Raw genomic sequence first — 18,319 nt, 5'->3', positions numbered from 1 at the left:
ACTATGTAGACCAGGCTGGCCTTGAACTCACAAAGATCTGCCTGCCTCTGCCTGCCTCTGCCTCCCTGATGCTGGGACTAAAGGCATGCACTACCACGCCCAGCAGAAGTCAACTTCTTGACATTGCCTCTAGGGTGGTAACTAACCAAGAAGTGGCAGCTAAAAGAGAAAAAGAAAATAGCAAGAAAAAAAGGTCAGAATCACGGCAGTAGCCCTTTGGAAGCAGGAAACCCAGGGAGGCCCAGGTCCAATCATGAGGGAGGGAAACACCTAAAACCCTTAGAGAAAGATCAATGTGCATATTGCAAGAAAAAAAGGACACTGGAAAAATTGAATGCCCTAAATGGGAAGAACGAACAAACAGGCCTGAAAGAGGACAGCAAAAGCAAAGAGCATTCAGGTCTGCAGTGGTCACTGTTTCCAAACAAGCACCCCAAGAACCCCACCTGGGACTCTGAATCAGATTAAAGATGACCAGGCTCAAATAAGATCAAGATCAATTCCCAAGAGCCCATAGTTGTAGTTAATATAAGGGGCCAAACCGTGGACTTTATACTGGACACTGGTGTAGCCATTTCCATGGTGACCTCCCTGACTGGAAAGCTAGCTTAAGATTGTGTCAGTATCATAGCAGCAACCGGGGACACTAAGAAATACCAGTTTTGTGAGGTCACTGGGTTTGTTATTGATTCTTGTATGTACCTGAGGCCCCAAGGCCCCTACTAGGGAGAGACTTGCTACCTAAGCTCAGTACCATGGTGACCATGAACTTAGGACCTACAACTACCTCCAGCCCCTTGACTCTGGAAGTCCACCGAGAAGAGGAGTGGAGGCTCCACCAAGAGGCACCAAGGAAAAGGGCACAAAGCTCCTAAACATTTTCCCCAAGTCTGGGACGAACAAGGAGGAATTGGCCTTGCAAAAGGTCACCCTCGGGCTGGGCGTGGTGGTGCACTTCAGGTAATAGTGGTACTAAAACCAGGTGCCACTCCAGTGAGGCAGGGATAATACGTGATGTCCTTGAGTCAAAAGACTCAAGGATGAAGGGGTCCTATGAAAAGTTCAATTCCACGGAATACCTGCTTCCTCCTGGCAAAGAAGCCAGGAACCAGTGATTACTAGTCAAGCCAAGACTTTGGCAGAGTCAATGATGCCACCAAGACTCTACTCCCTATAGTCCCCAATCCATATACCTTACTGGGTCTGATACCCTCAACAGCAGCTGTCTTCACATGCCTAGACCTGAAGGATGCCTTCTTCTGCTTGAGGTTGGCAGAAGTAAGTCAGCCCCTGTTTGCTGTCAAATGGGAGGACCCAGAGACTGGTTCAAAGTGGCAAACTGACATGGACTCACTACCCCAAGGGCTCAAGAACTCCCCTACCAATTTGAGGGAAGCACTAGCAAAGGACTCAGAAAACTGCCTACCTGCTGAGTGCACCATTCTGCAATATGTTGATGATGTGCAGCTGGCGGCTCAAATGAGCAAGCTCTGCAAGGGGCCTGAAGAACTATTGAGCTTCCTACAAGAGGCAAGATACAAAGTCTCAAAGAAAAAGTCCCAGATCTTCCAAGAGGAAATCATTTATTTGGGGTATCACCTCATCCAGGGACAGAGGAAACTAGGAGAAGGACAAAAGTGAGTGATCATTCACTACCCGGCATACCTGTCCGAGAAACTGGACCCCATGGCCTCAGGATGGCCCCCTTGTCTTCAGGCGCTGGCAGCCACAGTAGCACTGGTACAAGAGGCAGACAAGCTAACTTTGAGACAAAACATCACAGAGTACCACATCAAGTCACCTCCTTGTTAAATGGAACAGCATGGCTGGCCAGAGAGTGAACGAGTAGCTAGATATCAGGCCATGCTGCGGGGAGAATCCCCAAGTCCAGATGAAGGCTACTCAAACCCTAAAACCCAGCCACATACTTACCAGAAGAGGAGGGAGAACCACTCCTTAGCTGTGAGGAGGGTATGCAGGAGATGTTCTCCTCCCATCTAGATTTAAAAGATGAGCCACTCCCTAACTCAGATTTTGAACTCTTTACTGATGGGAGCTGAAGTCTGAAACAGAGAGTACCACACCAAGTATGTGGTGACAACTGCTGGACAAAGTCATGGAAAAGGGCCGACTCTCCAACCATTGGTCTTCCCAGAAGGCTGAACTACATGCCCTCACAAGCGCTCTCTCTGCCACCCTGCACATCCCCAAAGCTATATACCAAGAGCAGAGATTGCTCACTTCAGGGGGAAAAGAAATAAAAAAAAACAGCAACCAAATCCTCCAACTCCTAGAAGCAGTCTGTTCATTGCCCCCCAGACCCCTATCCTGGCCATAGCCATGGTGCATTGCTAAACTCACACAAGAAACAAGGACCAAATAGACTGGGGAAATCAGCTAGCAGACCAGACAGCCAAAGGAGCAGCCCTCTGAAAACACAGACTTGAGCTCTCCTCCCACGAACTCCTGGAAGGTGTATTTTGCACTTCTAGTACTCCCAAGCAGCCCAGATACTGCCCAGAGGAGAGTAAAGAGGCAGTAGACCAAGGGGCAACCGAGGACCTGAAGGGCTGGCTGATCACCTAGATCGATAAAGTCATAGTCCCAGAAGGAGCCCGCCAGTCTGATCCCGCAAGCCCATGAAATGACTCACCGGTGAAAAACAGTTTTACAGACTTGTTATAGAGATATCTAGTGGTCCTGAGGCTGACAACACCAGCCCAACAAGCTAGCAAAGCCTGCTTGTGATGTACACAGAACAACCCAAAACAGGGCACCCAAGCCCCACTATTGCCACAGAAATGGGAATCCTACCTGTTTGACTATCTGGAAGTACATCTCACCATCATTTAGCCCAGTAAAGGGTATCAGTACTTACTAGCCATTGTTTGCACCTTCTGGGGCAGGGTGGAAGCCTTCCCCACCCACACTGAAAAGGCCCAGGAAGTGTTACAAGCCTTGGTCAGAGAGATCATGCCACACTTTGGGAGTCCTGACAAGCATCGGGTCAGACAACAGCCCAGCCTTCATGAGCAAAATTATTCAAGGCGCATCTAAAGCAGTGGGACTGACTGGGACCCTGAACCCTACACACACCATAACCCATACAGTCTTTGGGCTGGGTTGAGAGAATGAACAGAACTCTAAAACTATGATAGCCAAGAGCTGTCAGAAAACAAGTCTCTCCTGGCCAGAGATCTTGCCGCTTATACTATTCAGGGTGCAAGGTTCCCACAGAAGTGCCCATTCTCTCCTTTTGAAATCCTGTTTGGGTCCCCTCCCCCACTCCTCCCGAGAGTCTCCAGCAGTTTCTGAAAGACTTAGTTAACACTATCAAGGAGATGTCTGGGCACCTGAACCTGCCCCCTCCTCCTCCTCCTCCAGAGGCCCCCTACCCTCCTGGAGACTGGGTTTGGATCAAGATCCTGGTAGGGGAAACTCAGACCCAAGATAGGAAGGGCCATATCAAATTATACTGACCACCCCTTCAGCTCTCAAAGTTGCAGGCATCAAGCCCTGGATACATGATACCCATGCCAAGACTTCCATGGACTCAAGGCAGGAGTGGACTTCGAGAGTCGCCCCAGAACAGCCTCTGAAGTTGACGATATCAAAGCGACCTTGAGATGGGCGCAACAACCCGGTGCCCAGCCTACTTCCTGATATCCCTTCTGATCCTGTGGATATCCAGTCAGACCAGCACCCACCTGGCCTCCATGACCTGATGACTAAGTTGATCTGGAAGGCAGATGGCCCCAAGTCCTGGACACCTGTCACTATAACTAATTGCTACCACCACCACCACCACCACCACCGCCAACCAAGGGCCATGCCTTGTCTCCTTCAGGTGGTGTTTTGTAACTGGAATGGGTCGCCGGACCCTCCCCCTGACTTCATGATGTGATGGGACCACCCAGGCAGGAAGAGCAGACTGCTCACTACCGACTTCAGATCTGCCCACGAAGTTGCTGTGTATGGACATGTTGTCAGGGGACAAGATGATGAGTGTGGAGGCCCCTACCGGTCTTTCTTTTTTAAAATACTTTATTTATTCTTTTATGTGAGTGTATTGCCTGCATGTGTATAAGTGCAGATGCTGGAGTAGGTCAGAAGAGGGCACTGGATCTCCTAGAGCTTCTAGAGCTGGAGTTGTAGGCTATTGTGAGCTGCCTGGTATGGATGCTGGGAACTGAACTCGCGTCCTCTGGGAGAGTAGTAAGTACCCTTAACCCATCTTAGTAAGTTTTTTTTTGTTTGGCTAGTTTTGTTTTGGAGGGGCGGTCTTTTTTCATATTTTATTTATTATTTTTATTTTATGTGTATGTGTGTATTGCCTGCGTGTAGGTAAGTGCACCCCTGTCATGCAACACCCATGGAGGTCAGACGAGGCTGTCGGATCCCCTGAAACTGGAGTTATGGACATTTGTTATCTGCCATGTGGGTGCTGGGATTTGAACCTGGGTCTTCTTCAAGTACAACCAGTTTTCTTAACTGCTGAGCCATCTCTCCAGTACTTTTTTTGGTCTTTTTGAGAAGGGGTCTCTCTGTAGCCCCAGCTGTCCTGGAACTCATTATGTAGACTAAGCTGGCCTTGAACTCACAGAGATCCGCCTGTCTCTGCCTCCCAAGTGCTGAGATTAAAGGTGTGTGCCACCACGCCCAACTCAAGTTTTGTTTTTTTAAGACAGGATCTCACTATGTAACCCTGACTGGCCTAGAACTCTCTATGCTGACCAGGCTGGTCTTGAACTCCCAAGTGCTGAGATTAAATGTGTATGCCACCAGGCCTGGCTTCCTAACCCATCTTAATCCAGTCCTTTCTTAACATTTTAAAGTTTCAGTTTCCCCCTCCTTAAATAGGAATGTTAATGGGATCTATTTCTCAAGGTTATTGTGATTTAGTAAGCTACTTAATGCATGGGAAAGTGTGGCCTGGCCAACACGGGAGCACATTCAACTTTTCTTCATATCATTATTATATCCAATGGGTTCCCTGAATTCCATTAGTAAAATTCCTGAGGACACAATCCTCACCTTCCACTGGAAAACTTTAGGGGCTCAAACAGTATGAACAATTGATATTTTTTGAGAACTCACAGCCCCAAGAGATTGGATATGTATGCTGCTTGGGCAAGCAAAATAAGTTCCCTCAGAGAGAGGTACAATTCTATTTTTTCCTGTTACACAAGGTGTCCCCTAGGGACTGTACCAATGCCTAAGCAGGAACCTCTTGTTGTTGAATTGATTATGGTTAAGTTTGTGGCTCCTACCCCTTTGTAGGTTATTTGGTTCACCTTTAAGCATATCCAGCAATCATTTCCCACATCAGGGTTGACTTGAGCTAGCAGCTTGTGGATGTTGTTTATGAACTTGAACAACTTTATTAGAGGGACAGCAGGGTCAAATTTAGATGGGCAACTACTGGTGGGGGGGTCTTTTGGTTTCAGGGCCAAGGGTTTAAAGTATTAACCTTGCTGACTAGAACAGTCAAGTTGACTGCTGTGATTATAAACCATAAATTTCTCATCCCCATGATCTACCAGCCCATCCCAAAGTTTCAGCTTCCCCATAGTGGGGGCTTTTCTATTCTTAATTCCCATATTATACCTCCTTGGTTCCTCCCCCACAACCTGTGACAACTTTAATCTCCTGCCCCAAAGTGGGGGCTCCCTGCCAAGCCGTCTTAGAGGTGAAGTCTGCACATGACCAGTATTTTAAGAAAGACCAGTAGTGGGGCTGGAGGGATGGCTCAGCAGTTAAGATCACTGACTGCTCTTGCAGAGGACCTGGGTTTGATTCCCCACACCCAGATGGAGGATAGCAGCTATCTGTAGCTCCAGTTCCAGGGGATCTGATGCCTTCTTCTGATCTCCATGGACATTGCATGACATGGATTCAAGCAGTTGGTTAATACACGAAAACACATCAATGTTCATAGCATCATTACTCAAAGTAAGCAAATGGTGGACCCTCAACTCAAGGGTCAACCAGCTGATGATTGGATAAACAAAATGTAGTGTATATTGACGATAGAATAGTTTCAGCCAGGGCTGGAAAGATGGCTCAGTGATTAAGAACACTGACTACTCTTACAGAGGACCAGGATTTGTTATGCTAAGTAAAATAAGCCAGACACAAAAAGACAAATAATGTATTTCTTTACTTCTAAGATGCAGGCACAAGAAACCAGGTATAGTGGTATACACCTGTAATCTCAGCACTCAGAAAGCTGAGGATTTCAAGTTTAGGGCAGCCTGAGCTACATAGTGAGACTGTCTTGAAAAGGGTTAAAAAGAAAGAAAGAAAGAAAGAAAGAAAGAAAGAAAAAGAAAGAAAGAAAAAGCATGTTCATAGAGACAGAAAGTAGATTACATGTTTCCAGAACTTGGAGGGGAGGGGAGAAGTGAGGAGTTACTACTTAATGACTCCATGAAGTGATGAAAAAAAAAATTTTTTTTTTTGGTTAGGTCTCCCAGCTGGCCTGGAACTCACTATGTAGACCAGGCTGGCTTTGAACTCACAGAGATCTGCCTGCCTCTGCCTCCCAAGTGCTGGGACTAAAGGAATATGCCACCAAACCCAGTCAATTGTTGTGACAAAACACTCTGACCAATACCAACTTGGGGAGAAGGCATTTATTTTATCTTATATCTTCCAGGTCACAGTTCATCACTGAGGGAGCCCAAGGTAGGAACTCAGGGCAGGAACCTGGAGGCAGAAGCTGAAGCAGAGGCCATGGAGGAACACTGCTCACTGGCTTGCTCTCCTGGCCCATGCTCAGCCTCCTTTCTCATACAATACAGGACAACTTGCCCAGGGGTGGCACCACCCACAGTGAAAATATCACCCAATCAAGAAAGTACCCATAGACATGGCCACACGCCAGTCCAATGGAGGCAATTCCCCAACTGAGGCGCCCTCTACCCAGGTGTGTCAGTGACAACTAAAGCTACCCAGCACAGCAAGTGCACCCGTGTCATGCTTAATACTCATGAAATGTATACTAATTTGATTTCTTTTTTAGTGAGTCTCATGTAGCTCAGGCTGGCCTCAAACAAATTCTCTATGTAGTTGAGGCTAGCCTGACCCTCCTGCATATGCCTCCTGACTGCTGGGATTTTAGGTATGCACCTTCATGCATGGCCTGAAATGTACACTTAAAAATGATTAAAGAAACTGGGCATGGTGGCACATACCTTTAATCCCATCAGTCAGGAGGCAGAAGCAGGTGGAACTCTGTGAGACTGAGGCCAGCCAGATTTAACAGCGAGTTCTAGGCCAGCTGGGCTGCAGGAAAACCCTGTCTTTAAATAAAAAAATTAAATTAAAAAAAAAAAAAAGAGCTAGAGAGACAGTTCAACCGTTAAGAGCACTGGGTGCTCTTGCAGAGCACCTGGATTTGATTCCCAGCACCCATATGGCAGCTAACCATCTGTAACTCCAGTTCCATGGGATCCGATGCCCTCTTCTGACCTCTGCAGGCATTGCATGACACGGGTGCACTTACAAGCATGTAAGCAATACACTCGTACACATAAAATAAAAATAATAAATAAAATATTTTTTTTTAAAAATGAAAGAACTGGGGCTAGAGAGATGTCTCAGTGGTTAAGAGCACTCACTGCTTCTGCGGAGGGCCTGGGTTCAATTCCCAGCATTCACATGGCAGCTAACAACTGTCTGTAACCCCAGTTTCAGGGAATCCAGTGTCCTCTTCTGACCTCCAAGGGCATTGCATGACAAGGGTGCACTTACACAGGCAAAACACTCAAATACATAAAATTAAAAAATAATAAATAAATAAAAAGTTTAAATATTTCATTTATTATTTTTATTTTATGTGAATGCATGTATTGTCTGGATGTAAGTAAGTGCACCCATGTCATGCAACACCCGTGGAGGTCAGACAAGACTGTCGGATCCCCTGAAACTGGAGTTACAGACAGTTGTTAGCTGCCATGTGGGTGCTGGGATTCGAACCTGGGTCTTCTGCAAGAACAACCAGTGTTCTTAACTGCTGAGCCATCTCTCCAGCCCCAATAAATAAAAATTTTTTAAAAAAGAAAGAACTGAGGCAAAGGCAGGTAGATCTTTGTGAGTTCAAAGCCAGACTGGTCTACATTGTAAGTTCAGGCCATCTGAACTCCAGGGAGACCCTGTCTCAAAAAGACCAAAAATTAATTAATTAATTAAAATAAAATAATAAAAAGAAAGAACCAACCAGAGAGATAGTTCAGTAGGTAAAAGCGTTGACCACACAAGCCTGACAATTCCCAGGGCCCACATAGTGGAAGACGGCTTAAACAAACTGAGTTCCAGGACAGCTGGGGCTACCGGGAGACATTATCTCAAAAAGACCAAAAAAGAAAGAAAGAAAGAAAGAAAGAAAGAAAGAAAGAAAGAAAGAAAGAAAGAAAGAAAGAGAAAATTGTAAAATAATAAACATTTAAAATACCCCTTCATAAATATATTTTGTTTTACATACTAGCTAAATTTTTTGAGTGATGCATCTTATGTTTTATATGTATTAACATAATAAAAGGATTTTTTTTTTCCAGAAAAGGTTAAGTAGCCCACTCAAGGCCATATAGCTACAAAGCGGCCAAGCTAGAATTTGAACAGAAGCATCCCTGGCTCTTGAGCAGATGCTCTGAATACCTGGGCAGCAACCCAGAACTTAGGACATCTGGGTTCTTGCCGTCACTGTCTTGAGTGGCCTTATACAGACTGACCTTTCAAGATCTCATTCTTCTCAGCTAGAAAATGATAAGACTGAGGAGATATCTTTGACAGGTGCTGCTAGCTCTAACCAGCTGCCACTGTTGTCTCTACATTGACTTCATAGCATGCAAACTCTGAAACCTTGATCTCATCCTGATATTGCCTCTGGCATACTCTGGGATGATCCACATGATCTATAGCCAGGAGACCCAGAAAAGTGACCCCTGGGGAACTGACTGCCTCTTAACAAGCTCCTCCTCTAGGGGTTTGCCTTGGAGTTGAGCCAGCCCTTGAAGAGGTCACATTCCCTCTCTTTTTCCCTTTCTGGGTGAGGACTCAAGCTTGGCTTCCCTCCAGGATAAATTTCCACAAGCCAAGAGATAACAAACTTCAAGGTGATGATCAGGAAGGCCCTTTAAAAGCTCTCCATATTCTCTAGAGTCGCTGAAGCTTTCCCACCCCAGAGTTGGCCATCTACCTGCTCCCAGCAGCCATGTGGGAACTTGTGGGTCTCTTGCTGCTCATCCTAGCCTATATATTTTGGTCTAATTCAAAGTTCTCTGGTGCTAAGTTCCCCAAGAGCCTCCCATTCTTGCCCGTGGTGGGCAGCCTGCCATTTCTCCCCAGACATGGCCATTTGCATGTCAACTTATTCAAGCTGCAGAAAAAATATGGCCCCATCTATTCTCTTCGTCTGGGTACCACAACTACAGTGATCATCGGTCACTATCAGCTGGCCAAGGAAGTCCTTATCAAGAAGGGCAAGGAGTTCTCCGGGCGGCCCCAGATGGTAAGCAATGCCCATCTCTCTCTCCTCATCACCCCCTGGTCTTGTGCAGTTCTTAATTCTTCCAAAATCAGACTAGTGGGGTGACCCCTCAGACCCTACCCAACCTCTAAACTGAGAAGTAGGAATTATGGGAGACTTCTTTAAATTTTTATTATTTTTATTTTTATGTGTATGAGTGTATTGCCTGTGTGTATGCACATCCATGTCATGCAATGCCCATGGAGGTCAGAAGAGAACATCAAATTCCCCTAGAACTGGAGTTATGGATGGTTGTTAGCTGCTATGTGAGTGCTGGGACTTGAACCCGGGTCCTCTGCAAGAACAGTCAGTGCTCTTAACTGCTGAGCCATTTCTCCAGCCACTAAGGAAGACCTCTTGATGTTCACTAAGCAAAGAGACCTGAGGTTCAGGAGCCCACACCTCACTTACTTTGCCCCTATGGCAGATTCTAATCATTCTAGAATGTGCAGGTAAAGCCCTTAACTTAGACTCATAACAGTTCTCCATACAAAGCCAGTGTGACTGTTGCTCTTATTGGAACATGGGGCCAGTGACTAGGTCCTCCATGGGAAGGGGCTGGGAGAAGCATCTGTGCTCTTGGAGGGCTAAGACTGCTGTTTCCTGGATTCTGTAGATTTGGCTCACATCAGGTTGAGGAGGCTGCCACTAGAGGGGAAGACAGAAAACAGTGCATACAGTAGTATCTCAGGGCTTCTCCAGACACCACTGTGCTTCTAACACTGTTGAGTAGCCATCCCAATGCCCCCATCCCAGCACCCTGCTTTCTAGTGTCTCCCTGAGCACCCCAATAGAGCATTCCCAAACTCAGTTTTGATCAGGCCAAGATTGGCTCATTTTCCTGGGACAAGTCAGTCAGATTGGCTGACTAGCCAGATCACTTGACTTTTGGGTTCCTTTTAGAAACAAAAAAGAATGAAAGGGTCTGGTCAGGTGGGATTTTTTTTTTTTTTTTTTGGATCAAGGGATGGAAGAAGGAGACTTTGGACCCTTGTGCTTTTGGGAGTGACATTGGAAGGAGGCAGCTCAAGTCCAACCTGGTGGAGAGGGCATATACACTCTGCAGATGTAGGTTTGTGGCTAGGTGCACGGCTAGCAGTGGAAAAGCCAAGAAAATGGGACATGTTCTGTGGCCTTTAGCAGCCTGGAGGTGAGGTGGGGTGACTGGAAAAGCAAACCTGACCGGGAATCCTCTTAGTATCCCTGCCTGGGGACAAGGACACACAGCCAACCCCAGCCACAGCTGCCTCACTGGGTCAGGATCTGATGAAGAAAGATCCAGAGTGTACCTTACTAACAAACCCCAGGACTCCTGCATTCAAAGTTCAGGGTTCTTTCTTTCTCCTCACTGGCTCTCATGGAATTGGGAGTAGAGGGCTTTAGCAGGGATGTCCCACGTGGGGTTCAGAACAGCAGGTATGGAGGAAGCTGGGGAGATGGGGGTTGCCTAGTGATTCCTACAGCCTTGTCTTCTCTCCAAAGGTGACTCTCAGCCTGCTGTCGGACCAGGGAAAAGGCATTGCCTTTGCCGACTCCGGTGCCCATTGGCAGCAGCATCGGAAACTGGTGCTGGGTACCTTCTCCCTGTTCAGGGATGGTGACCTGAAGCTGGAGAAGATCAGTGAGTGAGGGGCTGGCCCTAAGGCTGGAACTGATTCCTACCTGGCTGGGGATGGGGAAAGGGTGGTGGATGGCTCCATCCAGCCATTTCTTGGAGGCTTCTGCCATCTAGTGGCCATTCTCGATGTATGCCCTGCCCTGGCTGAGCTGGCGCTGGTGGAGGGGGTGAAGGCACTGATGGGTTCCTCCACCTCTTCCCTCTCTCCCCTTAGTATGTCGGGAGGTCAGCGCACTGTGCGATTTGCTGCTTACCTACAACGAGAAGTCCTTAGATCTGGCCCTGCCTGTCTTTATGTCAATTATCAACGTCATCTGCTCCATCTGCTTCAACATCTCTTACAAGAATGGGGACCCAAAATTGACCACCATAAAGACCTTTACGGAGGGCATCCTGGATAATTTGGGCAGCGAAAATCTAGTGGACATATTCCCATGGTTGACGGTAAAGATGAAGCCATGTCCCCACTTTCAGATCCTACCCAGAAAGGGTCCCCAATTCTTCCAGCTCCACAATCATCTTTCCTGACCAACTCAACCTACAGCGAGCAATATCTGCTCTGTCTCTTAGAATCTTGGACACACCTCTGGCTTTTTTTTTTTTTCCAAGGAAGGATCTTATGAAGCCCAGGCTGGCCTCAGACTCACTATGGAACAGAGGATGACCTTGAAATTCTGATTCCCCTGCCTCCAGGTTCCAAGTGCTAGGATTACAGGCATGTACTACCATGCCTGGATGGGTCTAGTTTTTGTTTCTTTGTTTCTTTGTTTAATTTTATTTTCTTATGAGTGTTTTGCTTGCATGCATGTATGTAAACTCACCACATATATTCCTAGTGTGTGGAGGCCAGAAGAGGGTGTGGGGTCCCCTGGAACTGGAGTTACAGATGATTGTGAACTCCCATGTAGGTGTTGAGAACTGGACCCAGGTCTTCTGCAAGAATAGCAAGTGCTCTTAATCCCTGAACCATTTCTCTAGCCTCTTGGTCTAGTTTTTTTGTTTTGGGGTTTTTTATGTGTATGAGTGTTATTTTTACATGTAGGTACGTGCACCCATGTCATGCAATGCCGAGGAGGACGGAGGCTGTCAACTCCCCTAGAACTGGAGTTTCAGACAGTTGTTAGCTGCCATGAAGAACCAGTTGTTCCTCTGCAAGAACAACCAGTGTTCTTAACTGCTGAGCCATCTCTCCAGTCCCTTTGTTTTGTTTTGTTGTTTTTGGGACAGGGTCTCCCTATAGCCCCAGCTGTCCTGGAACTCACAATGTAGACCAGGCTGACCTTGAACTCACAGAGATCCACCTGACTTTGCCTCCCAAGTAAGGATTTTTTTTTTTTTTTTTTGGTCTTTTTGAGACAGGGTTTCCCTGTAGCCCCAGCTGTCCTGGAACTCACTATGTAGACCAGGCTGGCCTTGAACTCACAGATATCTGCCTGCCTCTGCCTCCTGAGTGCTGGAATTAAAGGCGTGTGCCACCATGCCCAGCTAGCCAAGTGAGGATTTTTAATAATCTATCTTAATACTCACAATAGTAGATCTTACTTATTTTTCGATTGTTATGTGATAGCATTAAACATTAGTGTTAATCATTGAATTCCCCTTGGAGGTATGTTAAATTAGTCCCTTTGTACAGATAAGAAAATAGGCTTAACCAAGTTAAGGAATTTGCCCAAATCTTAAGGCTTAAGTCTGTCTTACACGTAGGTATGGGCACACGTAAATCAGGGCTTGGTGTTGGATTGATTAGGGAAGAGTGCAGTTGTCCTGTGCCCATGACAATCCCATTCTGCATTTACCATCTTGCCTTCCATATATATGGCTAAAGGTCCAGGTTGGTGTGGGGACAGAAAACCAGGATCTGCCCCAAGAAGGATTCTCTCAGCTGGATTGGCTAGAAAAGTAGATTTGACATTTCTTTCTGTTTCCCAGATTTTCCCCAATAAAGCCCTGGAAATGATAAAGAGGTATGTTAAAATGCGAGATGAAGTGCTGACTGAACTACTGGAAAAACGCAAGGTAGGTGACAGAACAGATGAGAATATGTGTGAGGCTGGAGGTGTGGTGAGAGGGAGACCGAGGTACATTGTGGACACTGTGATCTCCAGAGCCTAGCAGAGAGCCTACATAATAGGTGCCACACAGAAACTGACCTATTCATGAGTGGCAAAGTAAGAAATTGAAGTCCCTAAAAAGGACACAGAAAAGGACTCAGGGATATCTCCTGCCTCCACAAGGTCACAGGCCCTGCCCAATCCCCTTCCACCCCCAAACCCAAGGAGCCTTGCTGTCTTTAGTCTAGGGCAGAGTGTGGCAGGGATGTTGGCAGGTGGGACTCCTTCCTCATCACTATCTCTCACCTCTCAACCCAGGAGAAATTCAGCAGTGACTCTATCACCAACCTGATGGACGTGCTGATACAAGCCAAGATGAATGCAGACAACAACAATGCCAGTCCAGACCAGAATTCAAATATGTTTTCAGATAAGCACATCCTTGCCACAATAGCAGATATCTTTGGGGCCGGTGTGGAGACCACCACCTCTGTGGTGAGTTGGATTGTGGCCTTCCTGCTGCACAATCCTCAGGTGAGTGTCTCTTCAATCTTAAATTCCTGTTGAACTCAGCCAGCCCTACCTCCATGTCAGAGGAGAGACAGACAGACAGACAGACAGATGGGGGGATATTCCTGGAAGCCTTCTGTGCAGAAAACTTAGGCTTGCTCTGCCCCTCACCCAGGCAGTGGCTGATTCTGGCCCTGGGTTAAAACTGTGCTATCTTCTAGAAGCAGGGTCCACTGGGTAGAGTTTGTCCAGGTTCTCCTAGATATGACCACTGGGTTCTGCAAGCTTTGTTTCTCTTAGGCTTGAACAACCTAATCATATGCACCTTCCTCTGGTCCTCAGGTGAAGATGAAGATTCAAAAGGAGATTGACCATAATATAGGTTTCAACCGTACCCCAACTTTCAATGATCGGACTCACCTCCTCATGCTGGAGGCCACCATCCGAGAGGTGCTTCGCATCAGGCCAGTGGCCCCCATGCTCATCCCCCACAAGGCTAACATTGACTCCAGGTGTGTCTTCCCTCCCAAGACAGCCAGTCCAGGATGCAGCCAGCTCTGCTAGGCAGCCCATTTGTGCCTCATTCAGGTCTCCCCACTGCCCTCAGCCTGCTGGTCAACCTGTAGTCAAATGATGACTACTGTCAATCATCCTACCCTTGGCCCTTCTCACCACAGCATCCACCACTACTGATACTCATTGACTAAACTGCAGGGCCACCTAGCTCCCCTCCAAGGATTCCTGCTGCACTTGGAGACATGGGTCTGGGATGAAAGACTGGGTACACTATGTTCCTACTTCAACAGACAGCTGCAGTACACACATACACATGCACCAACTTCTGATAAGGCACAGGTGTCCATGTGCACATGGTTGATATGCAAGTGCCTGACCAGAGGATAAGGCTGGATTCAGATGTGCTCCTAGTAGAGACCAGAGCTGAAGAAAAGAGGACTGAGTGGGAATGGAGGCATGGGGCTAAGCAGGAAGGGGAAGGGAATGCTCCAAGCCTACTTTTCTTCTCCTTTTCTGGGTCAGCATTGGCGAGTTTACCATCCCCAAGGACACACATGTGGTCATCAACCTGTGGGCACTGCATCACAATGAGAAAGAGTGGAAGCAACCAGATCAGTTCATGCCCGGTGAGTTCCTGTCCTGTCCCATCCTGGTCCCTGGACCACACAGCCAATCTGGATTCTGCTCTAACATGCCAGCACTTTCACTTCCACCAAGCTTGCTATTAGAAAACTCTTGGCTGTATCCCCTTAAGCCTGTTGCCACCTCCTTCCTCCTGGAGACTACCTTAATTTCTTCACAGCTGGGGTTCCCATCTCTTCAAATTCCCTTCCCTGAGAAGTCAGCAGGCATCTGTTTCCTAGGAAGCTTGCCCATCTTTTCTTGAATGGTGGCGTTTTCTCCTGTTGCTATCTCTTCTTCCCTCCCCGTTTCCGAAAATTTCCTCAGTGTCGAGCAAGTCTACCTGAAAGTAGGAAAGGGGGTTCCCTGGGCAGGGCCACATCCCCTCATTAGCCAAGGCAGATGCCTGACTCTACATGCCCTGGCCTCTGGCTGATGCTTTCCCTTTGTCTCCAGAACGCTTCTTGGATCCAACAGGGAGCCACATCATCAATCCTTCCTTGAGCTACTTGCCTTTCGGGGCCGGTCCCCGCTCCTGTGTAGGGGAAGTCCTGGCCCGCCAGGAGCTCTTCCTCATCATGGCCTGGTTGCTGCAGAGATTTGACTTAGATGTGCCAGATGATGGGCAGCTGCCCTGCCTGACGGGTGACCCCAAGGTGGTCTTTCTGATCAACCCATTCAAAGTGAAGCTTAAGGTGCGCCAGGCCTGGAAGGATGCCCAGGCTGAGGTTAATGCCTAGAAGCCATACCTAACATGCCCTGACTCCATGCTGTGTGGCCCACAGCACAAATCAGAGGTGCTATTCCCACTACCCTCCACATCTCCTTCCTTCTAGCCCATTTTCTAGTTTGTAGCAATGGCAGGTGATGTGCATAAAATAAAGATTTCCTGCAAAAAGTCCCTGAGCTGCCCATCATTTATTCATTGCTCACTTATTCAGTCAACAAACATTTTTATTTACTTATTTTTTTACATTTATTTATTTATTTTGTGAGAGGGATGCATGGGTGCTGTGGTGTGCATGTGGAGGCCAGAGGACAACTTGCAGGAGTTGATTCTGTCCTTCTACTATGAGATGTAACTCAGGTCTTCAGATTTCAAACTCAGAAATTCTTTGAAGTCAACAATACTGGGCTGAAATGGGAAGAGGCCACTTGAATCAAGGAGTCTTAGGGATAGGAGTGAAGATGTGGGAAAAGTGATGCCTACCAAGGGAGGAGCAGGTGAAATGATCTCAAGGTGGCTAGGTCAGCATGGCTAGTACACAGCAAATGGATGGGAAAATGGCCGCCGATGGGGCCAGGGTGGACAGGCCAGCTCTCCTATGAGGCCTTTGTAGGGAGCAAGGAGTTTAGGTGTCTAGCCCAGATAAGAGGAAGTCACTGAGGGGCTGGTTTTGTAAATATGTGAGTAGAATAATCTGACTAGATTTTGGTTTTATTTTGAGACAGGGTCTTGTATAGCTCAAGCTGGTCTTGAACTTGCTGTGTGGTTGAAGCTGACCTTAAGTTTATCCTCCTCCTTGCAGCCCCCAAATGCTGAGATTTCAGGCAGACCAGGCTAGCTTTGAACTCACAGAGAACTGCCTGCCTCTGCTGGGACTAAAGACGAGACTGTGCCACCGCGCCCAGTTTGACTGTTTTTTTTGTTTGTTTGTTTTTTGTTTTTGTTTTTCATCTTTTTGAGACAGGGTCTCCCTGTAGCCCAAGCTGTCCTGGAACTCTATGTAGACCAGGCTGGCCTTGAACTCACAGAGATCTGCCTGCCTCTGCCTCCCAAGTGCTGGGACTATAGGCATGCACCACCATGCCTGGCTTTGACTGGTTTTTGTTTTGTTTTGTTTTGGTCTTTTTGAAGCAGGGTCTCCCTGTGGCCCCAGCTGTCCTGGAACTCTATGTAGACCAGGCTGGCCTTGAACTCACGGAGATCCGCCTGCCTCTGCCTCCCAAGTGCTGGGATTAAAGGCGTGCGCTACCATGTCTGGCCTTGACTGATATTTTTTAAAGTTCCCTCCAGGCCTGGAGAGATGATGGCTCAGTGGATAAGAGTACTGGTTGCTCCAACAAGGTATCTGGGTTTGGTTCCCAGCACCTACATGGTAGCTCACAACCATCTGTAACTCTAGTTCTGGACTCCCTGGACATTACATACATGTGATACACTTACATACATCAGGCAAAGCATTCATATGAGTCTCTGCCAAAAACAAACAAACAAACAAAAATAAGGGGCTGAAGAGATGGCTCAGTGGTTAAAAGCACTGGCTGCTCTTGCAGAGGACCTTGGGTTCGGTTCCCAGCATCCACATGGTGGTTAACAACCATTGTAACTCCAACTACCCCCCTCTTGTGACCTCTGCAGGCATTGCATGCATGGGTGCACTTATATACATGCAGGCAATACACTTATACACATAAAATAAAAATAATAAAAAATTTTTTTAAATAATAATTTTTTTTTTAAAGCTCCCTCTAGTTGCTTCACAGAGAATGGGCTGAGCAGGGAGGAACAATTAGAAAGGAGGCTGCTGTGCTGGCCTGGGAAAGGGACATAGTGAGGGCCAAGGGCATGACCACAACAGGGCAAATATGAGGGTTTTTAAAAACATTTTTTTATTTTTTATGTGTATGCGTGTATTGCCTGCATATAGGTAAATGCATCCGTGTCATGCAATGCCTACGGAAAACAGAAGAGGCTGTCAGATCCCCTGGAACTGGAGTTATGGATAGTTGTTAGCTGCTATGTGGATGCTGGGATTCGAACCCAGGTCTTCTGTAAGAACAACCAGTGTTCTTAACCACCGAGCCATCTCTCCAGCCCCATTTATGAGTTTCTTTTTGGAAAATAGGACAGCAGATCTTGTTTACCTTCACCCCCATAGCCTTTGCTGCATGCGCTTTACAGGTTTGGCTTTACAGATATGTGTAACCCACAGACTAGGTCAATCACAGCAATGCCATCTTGGTCCTCAAAGACAGGCATAGCCCGTCTCCCTCCTCCTTCCTTGGATGGAACATCATCAGGAAAGGGCTTCTACAGCTGCCTTCTGCAGCAGCACCTGGATTCTGCCCCCTTTCATCACTCAAACACCCCAGGAAGTCCAAAATGCCTCCTCACTAGAAGATGGAGCCCAGAATACTTTGAAGCTCAAAACTAGCATTGTGTGTGTGTGTGTGTGTGTGTGTGTGTGTTGAGTGCAGGTACATGTCACAGTACATGTCAGAGTACATGTATGAAGGATACTTTGTTTGAGGCAGGATCTCTTTTGGTGTTAGCTTGTATGCTAGACTGGCTGGCCCATGAGTGCCAGGTCATTCTCCTGTTTCCACCTCCTGTTTCTCAGACACATGTACTACTGGATCTAGCTTTTACTTCATTCTCCTGTTTCCACCTCCTGTTTCTCAGACACATGTACTACTGGATCCAGCTTTTACTCAAGGTCTGGAGATCTGGACTCAGATCATCAGGCTTTA

The 18,319-nt window shown here is 47.1% G+C and overlaps 1 protein-coding gene across 1 annotated transcript; it reads left to right on the top strand.

Annotated features, from left to right (window-relative positions):
- The first annotated feature begins 9,214 nt into the window (after positions 1–9,214).
- LOC103744072 (steroid 17-alpha-hydroxylase/17,20 lyase) lies at positions 9,215–15,659 on the top strand. The gene is made up of 8 exons (XM_008845723.2): positions 9,215–9,511; positions 11,012–11,150; positions 11,362–11,591; positions 13,077–13,163; positions 13,517–13,732; positions 14,051–14,220; positions 14,747–14,850; positions 15,302–15,659. The coding sequence occupies exons 1-8, from the start codon at positions 9,215–9,217 to the stop codon at positions 15,583–15,585; spliced, it is 1,527 nt and encodes a 508-aa protein (XP_008843945.1). The 3' UTR covers positions 15,586–15,659.
- Positions 15,660–18,319: the final 2,660 nt, after the last annotated feature.

The sequence above is a fragment of the Nannospalax galili genome, unplaced genomic scaffold, assembly GCF_000622305.1.
Source record: "Nannospalax galili isolate Female #2095 unplaced genomic scaffold, S.galili_v1.0 scaffold161, whole genome shotgun sequence".
Classification (NCBI taxonomy): Eukaryota; Metazoa; Chordata; class Mammalia; order Rodentia; family Spalacidae; genus Nannospalax; species Nannospalax galili.
Note: the sequence above shows the minus strand (reverse complement) of the source record. Positions and strands in the feature narration are given on the sequence as shown.

Bases quoted from the DNA above. Each gene is read 5' to 3' on its own strand.
- LOC103744072 (XM_008845723.2), top strand. From the start codon at position 9,215: ATGTGGGAACTTGTGGGTCTCTTGCTGCTCATCCTAGCCTATATATTT. The intron at 9,512-11,011 runs GTAAGCAATGCC...TTCTCTCCAAAG, and splicing joins TCTCCGGGCGGCCCCAGATG to GTGACTCTCAGCCTGCTGTC. The intron at 13,164-13,516 runs GTAGGTGACAGA...CTCTCAACCCAG, and splicing joins AACTACTGGAAAAACGCAAG to GAGAAATTCAGCAGTGACTC.